Source organism: Balaenoptera ricei, chromosome 6 (assembly GCF_028023285.1).
Source record: "Balaenoptera ricei isolate mBalRic1 chromosome 6, mBalRic1.hap2, whole genome shotgun sequence".
Lineage (NCBI taxonomy): Eukaryota > Metazoa > Chordata > Mammalia > Artiodactyla > Balaenopteridae > Balaenoptera > Balaenoptera ricei.
Genome location: NC_082644.1, coordinates 35,152,600 through 35,175,612, shown reverse-complemented (window position 1 = coordinate 35,175,612; position 23,013 = coordinate 35,152,600). Strand labels below are relative to the sequence as shown.

The 23,013-nt window shown below is 44.5% G+C and overlaps 1 protein-coding gene across 2 annotated transcripts in view; it reads left to right on the top strand.

Annotated features, from left to right (window-relative positions):
• ERCC6L2 (ERCC excision repair 6 like 2) overlaps positions 1-23,013 on the top strand; it is a 202,292-nt gene that overhangs the window by 163,912 nt on the left and 15,367 nt on the right. For both annotated transcript variants that reach the window (XM_059924459.1, XM_059924458.1), the window contains exon 19: positions 21,873-22,010. In XM_059924459.1, the coding sequence (XP_059780442.1) occupies positions 21,873-22,010 (138 nt within the window). The remainder of the gene's footprint in view (positions 1-21,872; positions 22,011-23,013) is intronic.

Here is a 23,013-nt window from a genome sequence, read left to right as displayed (position 1 = left end):
TTGAGTGCTTACTATGTCATTTGTTAAACACTTCAAGTGGATATTCTCATTTGACTGCCCAACAACCCTTCCGGATAGGTATTATTAAGTATTGTTATCTATTATTATTATCATCTATTATTATGAAGGAAGAAACTGAGGCACAGAGGATCACACAGCTTATGAGTAGCAGAGGCAATTTGGAGTCAGGCAGTCCTCCCCCACTCCCCATGCGGCCCCCAGTCAATTTCTCCACCACTGCAGAAAGCCCTGACATTCCTATCAGGGATGGAATGACCCACAGCACCTGCTCCCTTTCCAGGACCCACACTGGCACCACAAGAGTCCCTAGCCCCCATTTCCTGTCTACGACTTAGGGGTGATTCCTCTCCACTGGCCTTTCTATGACCTAGGTAAGATGGGCAGACACTCGAGACGGTAAACAGGAACCATCTGATTACCATTTGCTCAAGTGAATCCCTGCTTTTTATTTCTGTGAACTGAACTATTATGTAATACTTGAACTATTATGTAATACACTACTAAATAACCAGGAGATCACTGAAGAAATCAAAGAGGAAATCAGAAGATACCTAGAAACAAATGACAATGAAAACATGACGACCCAAAACCTATGGGATGCAGCAAAAGCACTTCTAAGAGGGAAGTTTATAGCAATACAATCCTACCTCAAAAAACAAGAAACATCTCAAATAAACAACCTAACCTTACACCTAAAGCAATTACAGAAAGAAGAACAAAAAAACCCCAAAGTTAGCAGAAGGAAAGATATCATAAAGATCAGATCAGAAATAAATGAAAAAAAATGAAGGAAACAATAACAAAGATCAATAAAACTAAAAGCTGTTTCTTTGAGAAGATTAAAAAAATGGTAAACCATTAGCCACACTCATCAAGAAAAAAAGGGAGAAGACTCAAATCAATAGAATTAGACATGAAAAAGTAGAATTAACAACTGACACTGCAGAAATACAAAGGATCATGAGAGATTACTACAAGCAACTATATGCCAATAAAATGGACAACCTGGAAGAAATGGACAAATTCTTAGAAAAGCACAACCTTCCAGGACTGAACCAGGAAGAAATAGAAAATATAAACAGACCAATCACAAGCACTGAAATGGAGACTGTGATTAAAAATCTTCCAACAAACAGAAGCCCAGGACCAGATGGCTTCCCAGGCGAATTCTATCAAACATTTTGAGAAGAGCTAACACCTATTCTTCTCAAACTCTTCCAAATTATAGCAGAGGGAGGAACACTCCCAAACTCACTCTACGAGGCCACCATCACCCTGATACCAAAACCAGACAAAGACGTCACAAAGAAAGAAAACTACAGGCCAATATCACTGATGAACTTAGATGCAAAAATCCTCAACAAAATACTAGCAAACAGAATCCAACAGCACATTAAAAGGATCATACACCATGATCAAGTGGGTTTTATCCCAGGAATGCAAGGATTCTTCAATATACGCAAATCGATCAATGTGATACACCATATTTACAAATTGAAGAAGAAAAACCATATGATCATCTCAATTGATGCAGAAAAAGCTTTTGACAAAATTCAACACTCATTTATGATAAAAATCCTCCAGAAACTAGGCATAGAGGGAACTTACCTCAACATAATAAAGGCCATAAATGACAAACCCACAGCCAACATTGTTCTCAATGGTGAAAAACTGAAACCATTTCCTCTAAGATCAGGAACAAGACAAGGTTGTCCACTCTCACCACTATAATTCAACATAGTTTTGGAAGTGTTAGCCACAGCAATCAGAGAAGAAAAAGAAATAAAAGGAATCCAAATCGGAAAAGAAGAAGTAAAGCTGTCACTGTCTGCAAATGACATGATACTATACATAGAGAATCCTAAAAATGCTACCAGAGAACTACTAGAGCTAATCAGTGAATTTGGTAAAGTAGCAGGATACAAAATTAATGCACTCTTGCATTCCTATACACTAATGGTGAAAAATCTGAAAGAGGTATTAAGGAAACACTCCCATTTACCACTGCAACAAAAAGAATAAAATACCTAGGAATAAACCTACCTAAGGAGACAAAAGACCTGTATGCAGAAAACTGTAAGACACTGATGAAAGAAATCAAAGATGACACAACAGATGGAGAGATATACCATGTTCTTGGATTGGAAGAATCAGCATTGTGAAAACTACTATACTATGCAAAGAAATCTACAGATTCAATGCAATCCCTATCAAACTACCAATGGCATTTTTCACAGAACTAGAACAAAAAAATTCACAATTTGTATGGAAACACAAAAGACCCCGAATAGCCAAAGCAATCTTGAGAAAGAAAAACGGAGCTGGAGGAATCAGGCTCCCGGACTTCAGACAATACTACAAAGCTACAGTAATCAAGACACTATTGTACTGGCACAAAAACAGAAATATAGATCACTGGAACAAGATAGAAAGCCCAGAGATAAACCCATGCGCATATGGTCACCTTATTTTTGATAAAGGAGGTAAGAATATACAATGGAGAAAACACAGCTTCTTCAATATGTGGTGCTGGGAAAACTAGACAGCTACATGTAAAAGAATGAAATTAGAACACTCCCTAACACCATACACAAAACTAAACTCAAAATGGATTAAAGACCTAAATGTAAGGCCAGACACTATAAAACTCTTACAGGGAAACATAGGCAGAACACTCTATGACATAAATCACAGCAAGATCCTTTTTGACCCACCTCGGAGAGAAATGGAAATAAAAACAAAAATAAACAAATGGGACCTAATGAAACTCAAAAGCTTTTGCACAGCAAAGGAAAACATAAACAAGACGAAAAGATAACCCTCAGAATTGGAGAAAATATTTGCAAATGAAGCAACTGACAAAGGATTAACCTCCAGAATTTACAAGCAGCTCGTGCAGCTCAATATCAAAGAAACAAACAACCCAATCCAATAATGGGCAGAAGACCTAAATAGACATTTCTCCAAAGAAGATATACAGATTGCCAACAAACACATGAAAGTATGCGCAACATCACAAATCATTAGAGAAATGCAAATCAAAACTACAATGATATATCATCTCACACTGGTCAGACTGGCCATCATCAAAAAATCTACAAACAATAAATGCTGGAGAGGGTGTGGAGAAAAGGGAACCCTCTTGCACTGTTGGTGGGAATGTAAATTGATACAGCCACTATGGAGAACAGTATGGAGGTTCCTTAAAAACCTAAAAATAGAACTACCATATGACCCAGCAATCCCACTTCTGGGCATATACCCTGAGAAAACCATAGGTCAAAAAGAGTCATGTACCACAATGTTCACTGAAGCTCTATTTACAATAGCCAGGACATGGAAGCAACCTAAGTGTCCATCAACAGATGAATGGATAAAGAAGATGTGGCACATATATACAATGGAATATTACTCAGCCATAAAAAGAAATGAAATTGAGTTATTTGTAGTGAGGTGGATGGACCTAGAGTCTGTTATACAGAGTGAAGTAAGTCAGAAAGAGAAACAAATACCTTATGCTAACACATATATATGGAATCTAAAAAAAAGAAAAAAAAAGGTTCTGAAGCACCTAGGGGCAGGACAGGAATAAAGAGGCATATGTAGAGAATTGACTTGAGGACACAGGGAGTGGGAAGGGTAAGCTGGGACATAGTGAGAGAGTAGCATGGACATATATACATTACCAAATGTAAAATAGATAGCTAATGGGAAGCAGCCACGTAGCACAGGGAGATCAGCTTGGTGATTTGTGACCACCTAAAGGGGTGGGATAGGGAGGGTGGAAGGGAGATGCAAGAGGGAGGTGATATGGGGATATATGTATATGTATAGCTGATACGCATGTTTATAAAGCAGAAACTAACACACCACTGTAAAGCAATTATACTCCAATAAAGATGTCCAAAAAAATTTTTTTTTAATTAAAAAAAAGGAAGGGAGCATGGTCTGCTTCTGGCTGCAGCTCTGCAGTCTCCCTCTAGTGCCCCCTATTGGCAGAGCCAACGGGGCCAGTGACAGAGGGGAGGGTCAGAGTCCTTTGATGGTCCCACAGGACAGAGCAGAGCAGAGCTGACTGGATTGGGAGCTTAATAACTGGCACAGGGGAGAAGGGCAAAGAGAAGGGAGACTGGGAGCAGGAATCACCAGCAGGGGAAGAGACATAGCTATGGGAGAAGGTGGGAGAGTTCTCCCCAGTCACCTCTTCTGGGGCATCAAATGGAGAGAAGATAGAATACCCTTGAAACAAACAGTGTCAGATGGGCTGACTTTGCCCCAAGCCCATTACCTGCCACTTCACACGCCAGAGTTAGTAACACATACCAACACATACATGTATACTATACAGACTATACACCACACACACACCACACACAGCACACACACACAGCACACATACCACATACACACACCACACTCACACACCACACACATGACACACACACACCACACACACCACAAACACTCACCACACACACACACCACATACACATACCACACACACACCACACACACCACATAAACACACCACACACACACACCACACACAGCACATAAACACACCACACACACACCACACACACCACATAAATACACCACACATACCACATAAACACACCACACATACCACATAGACATACCACACACACACACCACACACACACACCACACACACCACATACACACCACACACACCACATACACGCACCACACACACACCAAACACACGACACACACACACCACATAAACACACCACACACACCACATAAACACACTACACATACACACCATACACACCACATAAACACACCACACACACACACCACATAAACACACCACACATACACACCACACACACACAACACACACACCACATAAACACACCACACACACACCACACACACCAGATAGACACAACACACACACACACCACACACACCACACATACACCATGCTTTTGCTCATGAGATTCCTCAGCCTATGTCCAGTTCTCCAGAAGTGGGTCTGGGACAAGGTTTGGTCTGCATGTGATATATTAAAGAAGTGCCACCAGGGGAGGGGGAGGAGGCAGGAAGCCAAGCAAGGATGTGATTTCAGGCTGCATCCAGTGGATGTAGCTTCAATCTGAATTTGCTGGGGACTCTGGAGGCTAAGTTGTACCCACAGCCATCCTAACCTGAGGCCAGAGAGCCTGGATTTCATACTCCTGCACTTAGGAGTCAGAGTCAGCAGTGCCTGACCCTCCTCTGCCCTGGCGACTCTTAACCAATGGCTGACCCTGCAGTTCCATTCCAGGTCAAGATGAGTGGTATTCAGAGTTGGCACTCTTAAATGGCCTTCCTCCCTTCCTCCCTCCCTTCCTTCCTTCCATCCTCCCTCCCTTCCTTCCTCCCTTCCTTCCTTCCTTCCTTCCTTCCTTTTTTCTTTCCTTCCTTTCCTAACACTTGTGGGGCCTGGGTAGCATTGCATGTGGAGGCTCCAGCCTACAGCTTACCCTCCTTCTCTCCCTGCCCATGGCTCCATTAGTCACTGAGAGGGGCCTCACATGTAACTGTGTGGACATCCCAGCTCTGTGCATATAACTTCTAGTTCCACCGAATACATACCCTTTGGCCACCCCTCAGACCCAGGAGTCCATATATCAAGTGTACACTCCAGGAAAGAGATCTGCCTGAGCCTTGGAAACAGTGGAGTATTTTTATCATTTCGGTTTTTATCTCTCCTTGGGTAAAAGCTGAACACGCTACTTCCCTTATTTTGTTTCCCTAAACATTTTAGCATGCGTACTAAACAGACCAAATCTGTGGGTAATCAATATTTTTATCCTCCTCCTTAAATTCAAGGACCTTAGAACATTTTAACTCTGAGTCTCCCTTCCCAAATTGTGTGCTCTTTTTATTATGTTTTATCTCTTTAAAAACCCCACAGAACATTATTGTTATTTGGGTTTGATACAGGTAATTCTGTTTACATTTATGTCCATATTTTTATTTTCTTTGTTCATCAATCCTTATTGCTTCTTTGACCGTCCATCCCTTTTTCCATCTATCTGAAGTGCATACCAGAATTTCCTTTTGGTAGCTTCTGTTGGGGGGAAAAAAAACCCTAAGTTTATCTTTTTCTGAAAAGTGCTGATTTCAGCACCTTATTAATTCTTTCATATCCTAAAGGGCTTTTGAACAGTTTTTGTATCATCTGGTAAGGGTGGTAAAGAAAGTGAGGAGTTGAAGACTTTCCAATAAATGGAAAAGAGGAGGCAATGTTAATCAACTTGCTTTTCTTTGGGTGGTCCTTTATGCAAAGACATCCAAAAAAATACAGCTTTGAGAAAGATGTACCTACAAAAGAGAAAATGATTCATCATTATTACTTTGATTTTCTTTTTTATGGTTCTCACCTCTTCTGAGGACTACAGGATACTTACAAAAAGTTTCTGTCCTCGAATGGCCTAAAGCATTTGGGCCATCCAAGCCTCCTAAAATTGTTTATACACTCTGGTTCCATTTTATCAATTTCTACTCAATATTAATTCACCCTAGTCTGGCTTCCAGCCTCATAATTCTATCTAAACATCTCTCACTGAAGTCACCAATGGCCACTGTGTCAATTCAGGTACTTCTAGAAGCAGGCTCTGAGATAGAGTTAGAGGTGTTTCATTGGGGCTAACACCTGTGAAAGATAAAGCAGGAAGAAGGAGCAGGCAGGGAGAGCCCTCTACCACGCTTTGATGTAGATCTGACACCTGTAAAGGAAGAGAGGGCAGGAAGGGGAGAGGGTAGGAAGGACACTGGGCTTCGGGGAGTCTGAGCCCTAGCACTACCACTCTGGTCAGCCACTGGTTGAGGGCTGCCCTGGAGGAACAGGCCTTGTTCAAATGCTGAGGCAGATCCTGAGGGCACCACAGCTAGAGGGTGTCAGAAACTGCACTCCTTGGGCCAGGTCCTCCCTGGCAGGGGGATCTGAGTGGTGTACTGACATGTGACCATGGCCACTGTGGCAATAAACCCAGGGTCGTCCTCCAGCCTTGATCTCACCTGACTTCTCTGAACATCAAGATATTTGACCCGTCCCTTCTTCTGAGACTCTATCTTGCCTTGGCTTCTGTATCTCAGTATTTTCCTGGTTTACCTGAGATGTCACTGGATGTTCTTTCTGAGAATTCTTTGCAGGTTCATCTTCATCCACGTGACCTTTATACATGGGTATTGTCCAAGCCTTACTCTTAGATCTTCTGTTCCACATTCTCCCAGGTGATCTCACCCACACCCATGACTTAAATTACAATCCTGATCTAGAACCCAGTCTCAAATTGGCAACTATCAGAGAGTCCTCTGACAGCTTGATTCAGTTTTGCACTTGAGCCTCAGTCCTCCTCTGTCCCTCCAACCCTCAGCTTTCTCAGAGCACATTACATCAATAATCAATTCTGTAATCTGGACTAATAACTCCCACCCTCAGAGTTGACTGGAGTAATGTACTTGAAGATACTCTGTAAACTGTAAAACACACAAAATAATGTTGTTATTGTAACACTTTTCAAAGTTCTCTATTTTCTAGAAAAAACATCCCAAATCCCTCTTTGCATTAAAAATTCAGCCCGAAGTTTATTTTCTACTACCCCATTCATTCACGCTCTGCTCTGCATAAACATATCCCAAAGCTGTCTTACTTGGAACACTAGTATCCCTTAAGATAGAAGTTGATGCTCCATGAAAAAAGTCAAGTTTGAGAAATATTGCTCTCCTGGAAAGTTAATATATACTCTGTTATATTAAAGGTCCTGAGAAGCATAACCTTTTTAACCACTTTTTTCAACTGCCTTAGCCATAGGGCCTTTTTTTTTTTTTCCATGCCACACTATAAAATTCCTGTGGGCCACTAGTGTTCACACAACAGGTAGAAAACTTTGCTCTATGCAGGTGGGACAACTAACTATTCCACCTAAAGAGGTCATCCACAAGTTCTCCCTACCAAGATCCCCCCGCTAGTAGGGGGAGACCTGACTCACATCCTTTTCAAAGCCTGGCTGTTCCCTCTCTTCCTTCTATTCTGTGAGCTCCTTAGAATGGTTCCAATAAACCCACCTTTTTGAACCAAGTTGTCCAGTGTAAGTTCTGTTGGTCAAAACTGAAATGCTGCCTGACACACCAGTGGGCAAAAAGTCAGTGGAGGGGCCAGAGTCCCAAACTGGAAGTTTCCCGAACACCCCTTACATTTGAATGGATAAATAAATTGTGGTGTATCCCTACAATGGGATACCGTACAGCAATGAGAATGGACTGTCTTCCACATGGGCAATAATATGCATGAATTTCACAAATATAATTAGACAAAAAGTGAGGCATAATATGAATCCTTTTTTATGAAGGTAAAAAACAGGCAAAACTAACCAATGCTATTAGACGTCAGGATGGTGGTTGCCATTGGAAATGAACAGGGTACAAGAGGGCTGGTTTCCTGGGTGTGCTCACTTTGTGAACATTCATGAGCCTGTACCTTATGATGGATGCATTCTTCTGTATGTATGTTATACTTCAGTAAAAAATTTTGGAGGGGTGGTGTCAGAAAAGGTCATTCCCCGCTGACAATTCCATTGGCAAAACCACCCAGAGGGAACATGTTGATTTCAGGACCAATATAAATGATAGCTCCAATATGATAGCCCCAGTTGTCTTAGCTCACTCTGTGTTTGGTTATCACATTTGTCTAAACATCTGTACCCATAACTTTTACATTTCTATGCATGTCAAAGAGTCATTCTGTATTAATCATGTTTTATGTTGTCTATATTTTATGATACTTTGACATCTCAGGACTTTGGGGACCCAGTGAGGGACTGCACCTCCCAGGATTAGCTAATTCCTCCAGACAGCAAACAACTTACCTGCATATCTTTCATATGCAAACTAACCCATCCAGAGCCCACACTCCAAACCACCTCCTCTATCTGGATTTTACACTCCTAGAGGCAATACACTCCTAAAGCCCATGCTTTACCCTCTCTTTCTGCCTCCTGATGGACCCTGGTGCTTCCCCACATGGCCCTGCTATGCCTCCAGTTTCTAGGGATCTGTGAGTATAGACTTCTTCTTTAATGACAGTCATTTCCACGTGTCTTACCAACCTGATAAAAACAAATCCTGTGTACATTTCAAAGTACATTCATTCATTCCACAATTTTTTTTAAGCACCTGCTATATTTCAGGCATAGTTTTAGATGCCAAGGATAGAGCAGTGACCATACAAACAAGGTTTGTGCTCTCATGGAGCTCATGTCTAATGAGACAGAGATAATCAACAAGCAAAGAAATAAATATTTCCAGATAGAGTTAAGGTGGTATGAATGAAATAGGCCAGGATGGGTCATTTTATGTTGTTTGGTTTTTGTTTGTTTGGTTTTTAGGAAGACTGGTCAGAGAAGTTCTCCCCTTAAGGAGGTGACACTTGACCCAGGGCCTGAATAGATGATTGTATACCAAGGGCACCCAGAGATCTGTGATGAGTGCCTGGAGTCATCCAAAATAACCAGAATGACGTATCTGCTGCCAGTACTCATCCAGAACAAATTTTCTCCCTTTCTCAACAAGCAAAGGAGGGCTTGAATCCAACAAAAAATAATTTACCCGCATCAGCAAAGTCCACAGCCTGCTCCAATCAAGTTGCCTTCCAAATGCTATAAAGCTGAGGTGCCCAAGCACCAGGACCCAGGGGATGGTTGGGCTACCTGCCTAAAACCTCAGGGCAGCAACCAGCTTGCATATGTGCTTACATAACTGTTTACAAATAGAAAGGAAGTGTGTAGAGCCCTGAGCCCTCTTTGCTCTCCATCCCTGGGCACCCACTGCCTGGTTCAGCTCCGCACTGACAAAAGCCTTCCCTGGCCACTGCAGACCTGACTGCCCTCCCACCTGCCCCCTGCCCCAGGCCCACCCCAGGAAGGGCAGGCTGGCCATCCACCATCCACATTAAGAGCAAACAACATTTCCACCAGTTTTTTTTAAGATCCAACTTACTTTGGACAACATTTGAATCAAATAAGGGTAGAAAAATGAAATCTCAGGGCCCTCAACTCATCAGTGGCACAATACGGGTCATTGACATGATGCAGGTCTGTCCAGGGGCCTGCAGCTAAGGGATGCGTATGCCTGGGGGCAGAGAGGGGCTGACAGCTTCCACATTCCCCTTCCTCAAAGCTCCCAGGCTGGGTCTGGGTATTTCGCACTGGGAACCTTCCACACATACCCTGGGCCCCAAGGCCAGCGCTACACATACCTCCCTTCACCAAGGAAGAGCCAGGGACCCCAGATCTGAGCATGTCTCCCACTGGAGCCTCCAGGAAAGGGCAGATCCATTTCACTTGGGGCAACGGGAACTGGGCTGAGCGAGGCCTGCTAAGTGGAACCTGCACGTAGCATCTCGCTCAGGCTCTGTTTCCATAGCCTCTCTCTCCCCAGAGGGTTTGTGCCAGTGCCAGCTCCTCAGAGAACATTTCCTAGGAGCCCCGGCGGTGATTTGGCTCTGGCGCTGAAACTGGCTTGTTTATCTTTGCCTCAGATTCCAAGTTTGTCTCCCACCATATATCTCCCTGGCGGGTTTGTTTGGGTACTCATACAAACACAGCCCTTCAGCTTTGATAGTCATCCTTCCGGAGCCTTTTTATATGTCAGTAATGTCATGCTTCAGAGCTATGAAAACTCGAAAGAACCCCATTATACCTTGCAGCAATTTAAAAACAGCAGAGATCTCATGGAGAGCCTGGGGCTGGCAGGGCCAGAGAGAGCTTCTCTGTGGCCAAGATACAATGCTGACCACCTCTAAAATGTCATTGTCCTCCACAGACTCCATCAGGTACTTGATGGCCTGTGAAAAGGGCAATTCCCTTGTATGTAGGTCAAATCCCAAAGTCTCAAGGCTCCCAGCTGGCTTACAAATCAAGCAAGAATCTTTCTACTTATCAAGCATTCTGTATTTCCCTATTTAATCAGAAAGCCTGCAGAGGCACGGCCCCCACTTCCTGTTTAATCAAAGAACCAGGCCTCAAGAGTCACAAGTTGGCTATTTAGCAACCTTTATGCATAAGTGCATTTTTAGATAAAGCTTCCATGGAAAGTGCCTAAATCCTATAAAAGTAATTTATTTGCTTACCCACAAAATTATAATATTCATTTTGTTTGTGTAAACCTGCCAGTCCCTAGTCATTACTGTGAACCACAAAAAACTGTTTCAAGTAGGATTTCATCCCAGACATAGTTTCCAGTTTGAATCTGACATATTATACCTGAGAGGATTACAGGAAACCATAGATAATTCCTAATTTCTACTTTGGGTCTTCATATAATAATTTTTTTTTTCTCTTTTTTTTTTTTTGCTATTTGAAGAATTGCCCCACACAGGAAGAGGCTGGGAACTAGGTATCCGGGAAGGAATGCTGGCCTTGGGACGACACTGCCCCTTCTTGTAGCCATCACAAAATAAAAGAGATGCCCCTTTCTGTCAGCAGTTATCATTTGGACAGATTACAAAAATGTATTTGGGGGTTTGGGCACATGGTTTGAATCTAGGCACCCCAAGCAGGGTGCGAGCCAGCACTGGCAGGAAGCCCCAACCCCCATGCAGGATGGAGCAGGGAGGTCAAGGCCACTGCAGGACCTCGGGCGGGAAGCAGCCATGGAAGGGCCAGCTGTCCGCGCAGCCCAGCTGCTGAGTTGTGGCAGCCAGCTCTGCCCGGGCCACTCCCCACTCGCTGGGAAGCACATCCGAAACCTGTCCTGAAGCCTCTCTCTCTTCTCCCAAGTTGAAAGGAAAGACAGCAACCTTCAGGGGCCTGACAGGCCCAGGGGACCCTGCACTGTCTGCCCTCTCCATGCGGCGCAGGGTGGGGACAGGGCGGGGCCCGGCTGGGAGTCCCCAGAGGTTCACACCCTCAGGGCCCTGTTGTCTGACACCAGCCACATGCCTGTAGCCCGCTGGCTTTGAAGAACCCCTGATTTGCTAAAGAATCTGGAGGAGGAAACAGTGAGAGACACAAAAACACATGGCAAGTGGCGGAGGACCTTCCAGGCATCATTTGGGGAGTGTCAAGTAGTGGCTTGCCTAAAGCTTCCCTCCTATAGCACATCAAAGTGCCTGACCTCTTACTTTACAGCTTCTTAAATTCGTGTCCATGCCAAGGAAGCTCATTTTCCCATGGTTAATCATACTCCTAGTGGTTTCCTAGACTTTCAGAGGAGGCTTCTGGGAAAAGATGGCCTTTGACAGGCAAGCCAGAATTAGGTGGATGGGACACAGAGGCAAAGGCATTACAAGCAAAAGGGCAGCCAGTGCCCCCACCAGGAGATGCAGAGCCCCCTGGGATGCTCAGAAGATTGGCAGATCCATCCATGGGTGAGGAGCCGTGAGGCTGGGCAAGGGCACAGACTGGAGCCCAGAGGAGTGCCCAGATGAGGAGTTGGAGGTTTTTCTCAAAGCAAGCAAAAAACGACTGAACAACTTTGCCCAAGACAGACACAATGTTAGACTTGCCCTTTAGAAAGATCACTGTGGCCACAGGGTGAGAAATGGATTGGAGAGGGGTGAGAGTGCAGGCAGGCAAACCAGTAAGGAAGGGTGGAGAGCCTGACCCAGGGCAGAACTTCTGGAAGCATCTGTAGTATGCACTGGAAGACCCGTTTGTTTTGTTTCCAATCCTTCTTGGACAGATACTTTTATAAAACATATTACCAGAGAAAGTAAAATTTTAAAAGAACATACAAAATATAAGCCCTAATTTTTTATCAAAACAGTTTTTAAATTGGGATCAAATATACACAACATAAAATTTACCATCCTAACCATTTTTCATCATATATAGTTCAGCAGTATTAAGTACAGTCACACTGTTATGCAACCAATCTCCAGAACTTTTCCATCTTGCAAAACTGAAACTACCCATTAAACAACTTTCTGTTCTCTCTTGCCCCAGCCCATGGCAACCACCCTTCTACTTTCTGTCTCTGAATTTGACTACTCTGGGTACCTCATTCAAGTGGAATGATACAGTACTTGTCCTTTTGTGTCTGGCTTGTTTCACCCAACATAATGCCCTCAGATTTCATCCATGTTGTAGCATGTGGCAGAATTTCCTTCCTTTTTAAGTCTGAATAATATTCTACATTTTGTTTATCCTTTAATCCTACAATGGACACCGGGGTTTCACCTATCTTTTGGCTAATGAATAATGATACTATGAATATGGGTGTACAAATATCTGTTCAATCCCTCCTTTCAATTCTTTGGGGGATATACCCAGAAGTAGAATTGCCAATTGTATGGTAATTTTTAAAAAAATTTTTACTAACTGCAATACTCTTTTCCACAGTGGCTACACCATTTTACATCTGCACCAACAGTGCACAGTGTTCCAATGTCTCCACATCCTCACCAGCACTTGTTATCTTCTGGTCTTTTGATAGTGGCCCCAATGGGTGTGAGATGAAGCCCCAATTTCTCATCATTAGATTCAACCTGTATAAAATTATCCATCAGACCCTATAACAGTTTAGAACACTTCAGGGTTAAAACAGTTTAAAACAGTTTAACACGCTTACTCTCAACTTCTGAACTTATCTCGTTGCAAGCCAATGACAAGTATTTCCCAAACTGGCCCCAGTCTGTGGACCAGACCTTGAGTAGCACTCCTAGGCCATGTCTATCCCTGGGGGTGAAGAGCAGTGATGGTCAGAGCAAGACTTTACTGAGCTCTTACTCTCTGGCACTACGTGCATTCATCATGAAACCAGCACAACATCCCTATGAAGTAGATACTGTTATTATGCCCAGTTTACTGAGGAGAAAGCAGAGGCACAGAGGTGACGGGCCTTGCCCCATGCCAGCAGGTCAGGAGGTGGCCGAGGCAGCTGTGAACCCCGGCACTATGGCCTCAGCCACTTTTGTAATTATTATTGTTTTGTTTGTTTCCCAAGATTACTTAATTGATTGGTCATATGGGGGGTAAGACGGAAGGCTCCCAGGTTCTGGTTTGAGTGACCAGGTGGACAGGGATGCCAAGTTTGGGAGGAAATGCGATCAGTCTAGCTTTGGACGTGTCAAGGTCAAGGTTCGCATGTGACATCCAGGTGGAGCAGGGCCATGGACCGCTGGGCAGTAAGTTGTGAATTCCTTAACAAGGACGGGGCTAGAAGTGCAGCTGCGGAAGGCCAGGGCAAAGGTGACATGAGTTTGGTGAGATACCTCAGAGAGACCAAGAACATTCTAGGAAGAAAGAAAGGAGCCAGAGGAGAATGAGGAGACAGACAGGAATGAGGAGAGAGTGTCAGAGGGAATGACGTTTCGACAGGGAGTCCAGGGCTACGTGGAGGCCACACAAGACAGGATAATCTGTGGAGCTGGCTGTGTGGTGGCCCCCAGGGCATCATGGAAGCCAGGGAGGGGAAAGCTAGGTTGCCAAGGGTTGAGAGGTGGGTGGTGGTGGGAAGGGTGGAAGAAGAGACCAAGAGTGCAGACCACCCTTTCTAGAAGCTCAACTGTGAAGTAGAAGAGACAAAAGACCGTCCAACTATGGGTGTCTTGTGTTGTAGGGGGGAGACTGGGCCAAGGGTGGATTGTTATTTTGTCTCACCTTTTAAAAAAAAAGGTTGGAACAAACATGAGTTTGTTCTTAGTTTGGGGGTGAGAGGGGCAGGGGAACCCAGTAGAAAGGTGAAGGATTGAGAGGAATCTGTGCTGATTGCTGGAGGAATAGGGCATTGGATCAGGCATGGTCAAGCTTGAATAAAGGAGAGAAGCCCCTTTTCCCCTAAGAAAGGAGGGAAGGCAGTTTATGATACAGGTTCATTTGTGAAAGAGGGAGGAAGCTGATGCCATCAATGAAGTGGGAGGCAACTGCCTGCTGAGAGCATGTGGTGTGAGGGTCCGGAGGAGGGAGGCGGACTTTGGATGTGCCACCAAGAAACAGCAGTGAGAGTCACCTAGGGCGGCAGAGAAGATGCACCAGAAGCAGGAAGAGCCCAGTGAGGTTGGAGAAAATGCGTCAGCATGAACCCCATCGCCCATTTGTGAGATTTTTCTTCATCAGGGCTCAGTTGCCCATGCACGGAAGAGATGGTGGATGACAAGATTGATCCCAGTCAAGTTTTCACAAGTTGCTCTGACTGTAGTCAAGGAGGCAGGAAAGTGGAGTGATTGCTGTCATGAGAGGAAAGGAATGAAGTGAGTTGTGGTGCTTTTTAAAAATGTCCACATGCTCCCAACACTCCTCCCTTCAAAAGGTTGAGTCTAATTCCCCTAACTTTGAGGATGGGCTGGACTTAGCAACTTGCTTCTAAGGAATAGAATGTAGCAGAAGTGCCAGTGACAGTGTGTGACTTCCAATTCTAGGTCACAGAAGATTTGTGACTTCTCCTTTGCTCTTTCTCCTTCTTGGATCACTTGTTCTGGGGGAAGCCAGCTGTCATGTCCTGAGGATGCTCAAGCAACCCTATGGAGAGGTCCTTGTGGCGGGAGCTGAGGCCTCCTGTCAATAGCCACACAGGGAGCCCTTGGAAGCAGACCCTAAAGCCCTAGTCAAGCCTTCAGATGACTGCAACCCTGGCCAACATCTTCACTGCAACCTCCCAAGAGACCCTGAACCACAGCCACTCAGCTCAGCCCACAGAGACTAAATAAAGAAAACTAAGTGTTTGCTATTTTAAGCTATTAAGCTTTGGAGTGATTTGTTAGTAACAATTGATAACCAATATATTGCCCAAGTGTGAGAGCAGAGAAGGCAGACAGTGAGACTGATCCAGGGTCAGGGTTTGGCAGGTGGGCCCTGGTAGAGGTCAAGGGGCAGGAAAATAGGGTCATTAGTGGCATGAGAATAGAATGAAGTAGGGCTGGGAAGCGCCTCTCAGGTGAGAAGGTGATGGAGAAGGCACAGGCCTGGAGGAATCAAAGAGCATATGTATAGGAGTAGGGGTGAGGGGGTGAGGTGTAGGGGAGTCAGGTAGTGGGATTTCTTGTTTGAGGAGCACATGTTCAGGCGGACAGGGTGAAGGTTAAGGAAAGTTGAGGACAGCGGAGTTAAGTTTCATGGACAGAAAAGGGAGTCAGGACAGAGGCAGGACTTAAGGTGGAGAGAAAGACCTACCTTCAGATGCCAAAGGTCTTAACATGCATGGGGGAGTGTCAGGCCGATAGGTGACAGGGGGTAAAGGTGGCATCTCTGGGTAGCTTGAGGCTTCAGGGAGGTTTTTCCAAAGAGTAGAGCCATAACAGCCTGTGCAGAGCCAAGGATGGCACTCAGGATGCCCCCACCCCAAGAGGGCTGCAAGGAAGATGGTGTGGCCAGGAGAGAGCAGGCCACAGATGGGCATGGAGTCATCCCCAGTGTCGAATCCCACCATCTGCAGGATACCAGGGACGCTGAGATGAAGACGTGTCCTAACCTAGGGGAGAAACAGACAGCAAAGGGAGAAAAACCCAGAATGGGAATCGGGCTTCAGAGAAACAAAGTCCTGCCGGCCCCTCCCAGCTGGTCTGCCTCCTATTCCTGTGTCACGTGTGCTGTGCTGGGATGAGGGGACTCTTCATTCATTTACTGTTCTCCCCGTCAGAGGCAGGATCCTGTTCCTCCTCACGTCCTGTTTCCTCCTCCCATACACAGTGTTTCTTTATCCTCGGGTGCCCCTCCCACACCGTGTGCCACCACCACTGCTGTTCTTCCTTCTCCTGGCCACACCCCCTTTTTTCTGGGGGTTGCTGTGTTCCCCAGGCACTACCTCCTGCTGAGAGTCTGTGCTACTGAGTCACCAGGTAGGCCTAAGGCCACTCTTTTCTCTGGACTGGCTTGTCTGCTAGATTCCATCTTCACTGACATGAGTCTTTCCCAGGAGGCCCTATAGTTCCTCATGTGAGTAAATCTCAGCAAGACCTCGCCATCAGTTCCAGCAAGTCTGAACCCCAGAAGGAGGCAGAGCTTATTGCCAAGACCCTTACTTGAGCTCTGTACATTTGCCCTGAAATCCTAATATCTGTCTCTATATCATTAAATTCACTAAGGTTCCCAGGTCCAGGTTTATCCACCAGGCCAAATGCCTTTGAAAGGACAATGGCAACTCTTCGGGTGGCCCCCTTGACCCTTTCTGCTGTCTATACGCATGCGTAGTCCACAGCCACACCTTCCCTGTGAAGTGACACGAGTGGCAGCATTTGCAGGAAAGTGAATATTGCCAAACAAACACACAGCAGAGCCAAAAACACATTTTGCAAAAAATGTTAGGAGTAAAATGACAGGCTTGTAATGGTCTTGGACATCAGTTCTTATCCCTCTGCTTTTGCAGTTGTTTAATGTTGAAACAAGTCAACTTGAAGCTGTATAATAAATGAATTCCAGCTTGAGTCTTGGCAGGATTTGTTTTGCTTGAGGGAAGTTGTTTATGCCCCTAGTTGTTATGCGGGGTGGGGGGAGGATGTTTAAACTATGCCCCCCCTGCATCATTTGATTTATGTCATACAGAGTCTTGTCCGTCATCTGATGCTGCTGTAAACAAGATTATCCTTGTCTACCAGGAATGAGCCCGATGCCAATAACTTTAAATAAACACAAGCACCAGTTTTGTATTTACATTGTCTGAGGTAACCGCTGGCAAGAGTTTTTAATGGCGCCATCGGCCCCTCCCTGGCTAAGGTAGTGTGGGCTTTTGGGACTGACCTTGTTTGTGGAGGACTCACTCAGGGGAAAGATTTCTTACTTGGCAGATGAGTGCTACACCCAGGCCTGATTCTTATGTGTGGTTTTGGCATTTTCCTTTCTGTCAAGTTTGCATTGCCTCTTTTTGTGCTGGATGGAGCAGGACAGGGGTGGGGAGGCGGGGAGCCTTAGATGTGTAAAGTGAAATCCTGACCTGGAGCTACTGAAACCATCAATGGAAAGGCTTGAGTGAAAGGGGGCTCTGAGAATTGTGTTATTCATAGGACTAATTATTAGAAAATTATTCTTGTTGACCTACTCTCTGGAAGACATCAGTGCATTCAGTTGCATTCCACGCAGAAAATAATTGAAATTTTGCAGAAGTCTCAGTGTCTGTTGCAGTTCCAAACCAAGAAACCACAGAAACATACAATTCTTCAAAGAGTGATAAATTATCTCTGTGGAGGAGTGAAAAGAAGAGCAATCCCCCCCTGCTAATCTCCCCTACAAAGAAAGCAAGAACTATGTAGTGCACACTCCAGCCCGCTTTAGGAACAGACTGAGAATGTCTTTTGCAGTAGCACTATTTGGTTAATATTCCAGACTTCAAATGCAGGACATAAAGAAATCAGTTTCTAAGAGCTAAACAGGCTTCTTATGGAATATCATTCTGCTGGGGGATGGTGTAAGGGAGGGGTGGAAAAGAGCCTGACTATGTGGAAAAACATAATGGGAGAGAGAGATTTATGGTCCCTTGTTTGAGTTCAGGTTTCAAAATCTCTCAGGAAAGTTATTTAATTCACCTGTGACTCCATTTCCTCTTCTGTATGATAGGAGTGATAATAGTACTTTGCTCTTAAGGCAATGGAGAGGATTAACGTAACTTTGGTGCAGCACATTGAGAGCCATTCTAGTACTTCTCTGATGGACTACTTCTTGCCTAGTACAATGTGAACTCATAGCAGATGCTCAAAATAGATCGATCCTGTAGAATAGCTGTATCAGTGGGGGCTCAGTTGCAGAGAATAGAATCCACTCTAGCTAGTGTAAGTGAGTTGGGCTTAATTAAGCAAAATGGCTTGTAAAATCAGTGGGAGGTGATTCTGAAACCACCTCTAGGGAGAGATTTCAGAGGTGATTCTCAAAGCCACTCTGCAGAATGGAGCCACCAAAGGGCTGCTGCCTCTTCTGTAATCAAGAAACAGCCACTACAGAGGCAGGCTCCAGAAATCACACCTGTTCGCTACCAGCTACCCCAGCTAAATGGAAGGCGCCCATGGCTCCTGATGTCCGCAAGCCTGCAGAAACCGCAGACGTCAACCCTGCCTCACTCCCATCTTTCAAGCCTGTCTCAGATGTATCTGAGTGGTTAACTCGAACTCATGTGAAAACATTCAGGTACAAGAGAGTTTGGTAAAGTTGTTTAGTGCTCCGGCCCCAGCAGATCAGGAGTGTGAGAAGAAGGTGGGACAAGGGCCAAGTCCCAGCCACCATGCTACCACGGTGGTCATGAGATAAATGCCTAAGGACAGGGAGAAGGGAAACGGGACTTGTGTCTCCTTCTCTCCCTGCCTTCCTTGTCCTTGGGTTCCTCAGCATCTGTGGCCATGGATGAACCCCAGTGTGGTTCTAAAAGCTGTGTTCATTTAGACCAGTGCTGTAGAGAGTACTGAAAGATTCAAGGAATTTCTAGGAGAGAGGAAAAATGGAAAATATAGGGGGAATCCAAGCAGATATTGCTGGACATCTAGAAATATTGGAGGGTAAATATAGATTCTGTAATAATTAGAAAAACCCACAAGGTTTTCTGTTGTTGAGCTAAAGTCATTTGTCTATGCTGGTAGGATTCTATGGGATAGCAGTACAGTATGAAAATCACTTTATTCTTGCTGGTTAAAAAGGAAACAACAGAAGGGAATACAACAAAATGTTAGCAGCGTTCTGGGTCATGGGAATAAGAGTGACTATTATTTTCTCCTTTATATAATCTCTTTATATATCCATCAATATCTATATATTAATTTTACTATCTGTTTAAAAAGCCATTTATATGATTTTTAAGGTAATCAACCAAAACCAAACTTTTTCTCTCCTTTTATTTTTCTTTCTTTCTTTTTAACCTTTCAAATCATTTGCTGATATTTTAAAAGCCCTCACCAGTAGGTAAATCCTTACCTGCACAACTAATAGACCATTAAACATTTTCAAAATATTATAAACACACAACATTTGAACTAAATTCATCTGCTTGCTAATGGCTGGATTTTATCCCATCTCTTGAGTGAATTTGTCTCTCAACATCTTGAAACTGAAATGCTGACTTAGAAGCTATTTTAAAGTTGTCTGCTTTAACTTGTTTCTCTAAAGACAAATGACAATGGCAAAAACCAAGAAATACATTTTGTTAAAGATTACAGTTATTTTTAACCCTCAAAAATATCAAGAGTATTCTCTATCAGGTAAGCTAAAAACTGGTATTTGTTAATTTGCTTATATAGTATAAGTGTGTGGCCTACACAAATTCCTCTCGTATAGGATCTCATTTAGCCTCATAAGGCCCTTAAGGAAGGTATTATGCTCTTTTTTTTAATTGACGACAAGGAAACAGGCTGAGAGAGGTTGAGTGGCTTCTCAAAAACCACACAGCCCTCTGATTGCATCCATGGACCCACGTTAGCCTTAGACAAACACCTGTCAGCTAAGGATCGTGACACATGTTATATCAGCTTGCCTCCTGCAGCCATCCCGTGGTTGCTCACAGCCTGGGACCCCACTCCTCAGCCCAACCCAAGTACTAATCAGGGAGCCGATCTGAATGGGATGATAAGCCCCTGTCATCGACACCCTCACGTCTCCATGTTTCTCAGTTGGGCTGCGTCCTTCAGGACCCCTGGTCCCCTCAGTAGCACCCTGAGGTTGCCAGCCTCTGGCTGCCATGCAGGTGATGCTCTGGGGAAGCATGCCCATGGTACTATTTGGCCCAGAGCATTGTTTCCCACAGGTTGGAACTTCATGGACCAGGAAAATGTCAGTTTGCCAACTTTTCGTTTTTTCTCAAAAGGACATTTCATACTATTTAACATCCTCTCCCTCAAATTGCAAAGGCATACGTTCAGAATTACAATTTTTTTTCTAAAAATAGCTTCATAGGAAAATCATTACATCGTTATTTTTCTCATTTTGCTGTGGACCAGTGTGGTAGGTCTGATGGCTACCTCCTAATCCCTGGAACCAGTAAATGTGTTACCTTATCTGACAAAAGGGAATTCAGGTAGCAGACAGGATTAAGGTTGCTCACAAACAGACCTTAAAATGGGGAGAATATCTTGGATTATCCAGGTGGGCCCAATGCAATCACAAGTCCAGTGTAATCTTAAATGGACGAAGGAGGCAGAAGAGGAAGTTGGAGTGATGCCATATTCAAAGCCCTCCACCCACTGCTGTGGCTGTGATGACAGAGGAGGGGCCGTGGGCCGAGGCAGGAGGGCGGCCTCTTGAAGCTGGAAAGGTTAGGGAAGGGATTCTCCTGCAGAGCCTCCAGGAAAACACACAGCCCAGCTGACACCTGGATTTTAGCCCAGTGAGACCTGGAACCTACAGAACAGCAAGATATAATGCATTCATGTTGTTTTCAACCACTAAGTTTGTGGTAATTTGTTACAACAGCAATAGAAAACTAGCACAACCAGTGAAACTTCATCGTGGCCTGACTGAGGTCTGGGGGGCCCCTAGCTTTAGAAGCCCATCCTTGAAAGAGCCTCTCAGAATTTCCCATTCTACAGAAGGACATTTCGTATAACCAGGTAAGACGATGTACACGAGAACTGTGCCCAGTGCCTGGCATGTAAAGCCATTCGGGAGCGGGTAAAGCTCAGGCCCCACCTACATGTTTCCGAGGTCACAGCCTCAAATGAGGGACACAGTGCCCCAAGAGCAAGTTGTGGAGGGCTGAGGGGAAGAACTGCTGCCTGGTGGAGCATGACCTGCCCAGGAGGGTTGGGGGAAGAGCAGTTCAGAAGGTGCTGGGCTTGGAAATGCCAGCACAAACCCTAGGGTGAAGGCTGAGGTCGCTTATGAGTGTCTCTAGGAATATAATAAGTGCTTGATGAATGGCAGCTATCATTATTAATAACAGCATCACTACCATTTTGTCATTGTCATTATTGTTGTTTTTTAACCGAGGCAAATGATCAGGTCCATTTTTAGAAAAGGTCGCTCCAGAGCTAAGATAGAGAATTACTGCGAGACCAGAAGAGTCAGATCACAAAGAGAACAAGGAGGAGGCTGCTGGACACACAACCCCCAATCTCAGATGCACAGGTAATTACACGTATATGTACCTCACTTCTTTACTCCCTAGTCTTGCAGCAGAGGAGAATGCGGCTTAGAGAAGTCCAGTGACTTAAACTCCAACCGCCAGTAAGTGCTGAAGTGGGAGTCAATCCCTGGTTTGCACACAGGCAGAAAGATGGGGTAATTTCTCAGCAGTAGAGACCAAAATAGTATCATGGGAAAGTCAGCACAACTTGTCAGTTCCCTGTGGAACCTGAATTTGGGTTAAAGTCCCAGATCCTCAACGTGTCATTAGTCAGGGTAAGTAGAAGTAGAAGTGACTGCAGTAACAAACAATCCCCAGACATCAGTGCTTTAACACAAGAAAAGTTTTTTCTTGATTACATCTCAGCCCAGTATGGGAGGTTGAGGGAGTGACTTTGCAGCACACGGCCATTCAGGGGCACTTTGGGGTTTGCCTTCCTCTGTTAATCTTTCTCAGTGATGGAAGATCACTGGATCATGTGTCTTAGGGGTATTTGGGGGGTCCAGTAACTAAACTTGTTTTGAGACAATCGTAGATTTACATGAAGTTGTAAGAAATAATACAGAAAGAACCCATGGACCCTTCACCCAGTTTTTCCCAATGGTAACATCTTATAAAACTCTAGTTCAAGATCACAGCCAGTGCTGACATCAATACTGTCAAGATAGAGAACAGTACCATCACACAAGGATCCCTCATGTTGCCCTTTTACAACCACACCTGCTTCCCTCCCACCTCCATCTCCTCCTTAATCCCTGGCAAGCTAATCTGTTCTCCAGTTCTATAATTTTGTCGTTTCAATCATATTGTATATGTGAAATCATATAGTACGTAACCTTTTTAAAAATTTAATTAGTTAGTTAGTTATGGCTGCGTTGGGTCTTTGTTGCTATGTGCGGGCTTTCTCTAGTTGCTGCGAGTGGGGGCTACTCTTCGTTGTGCTGTGTGGGCTTCTCATTGCGGTGGCTTCTCTTGTGATTGTGGACTCTAGGCACGTGGGTTTCA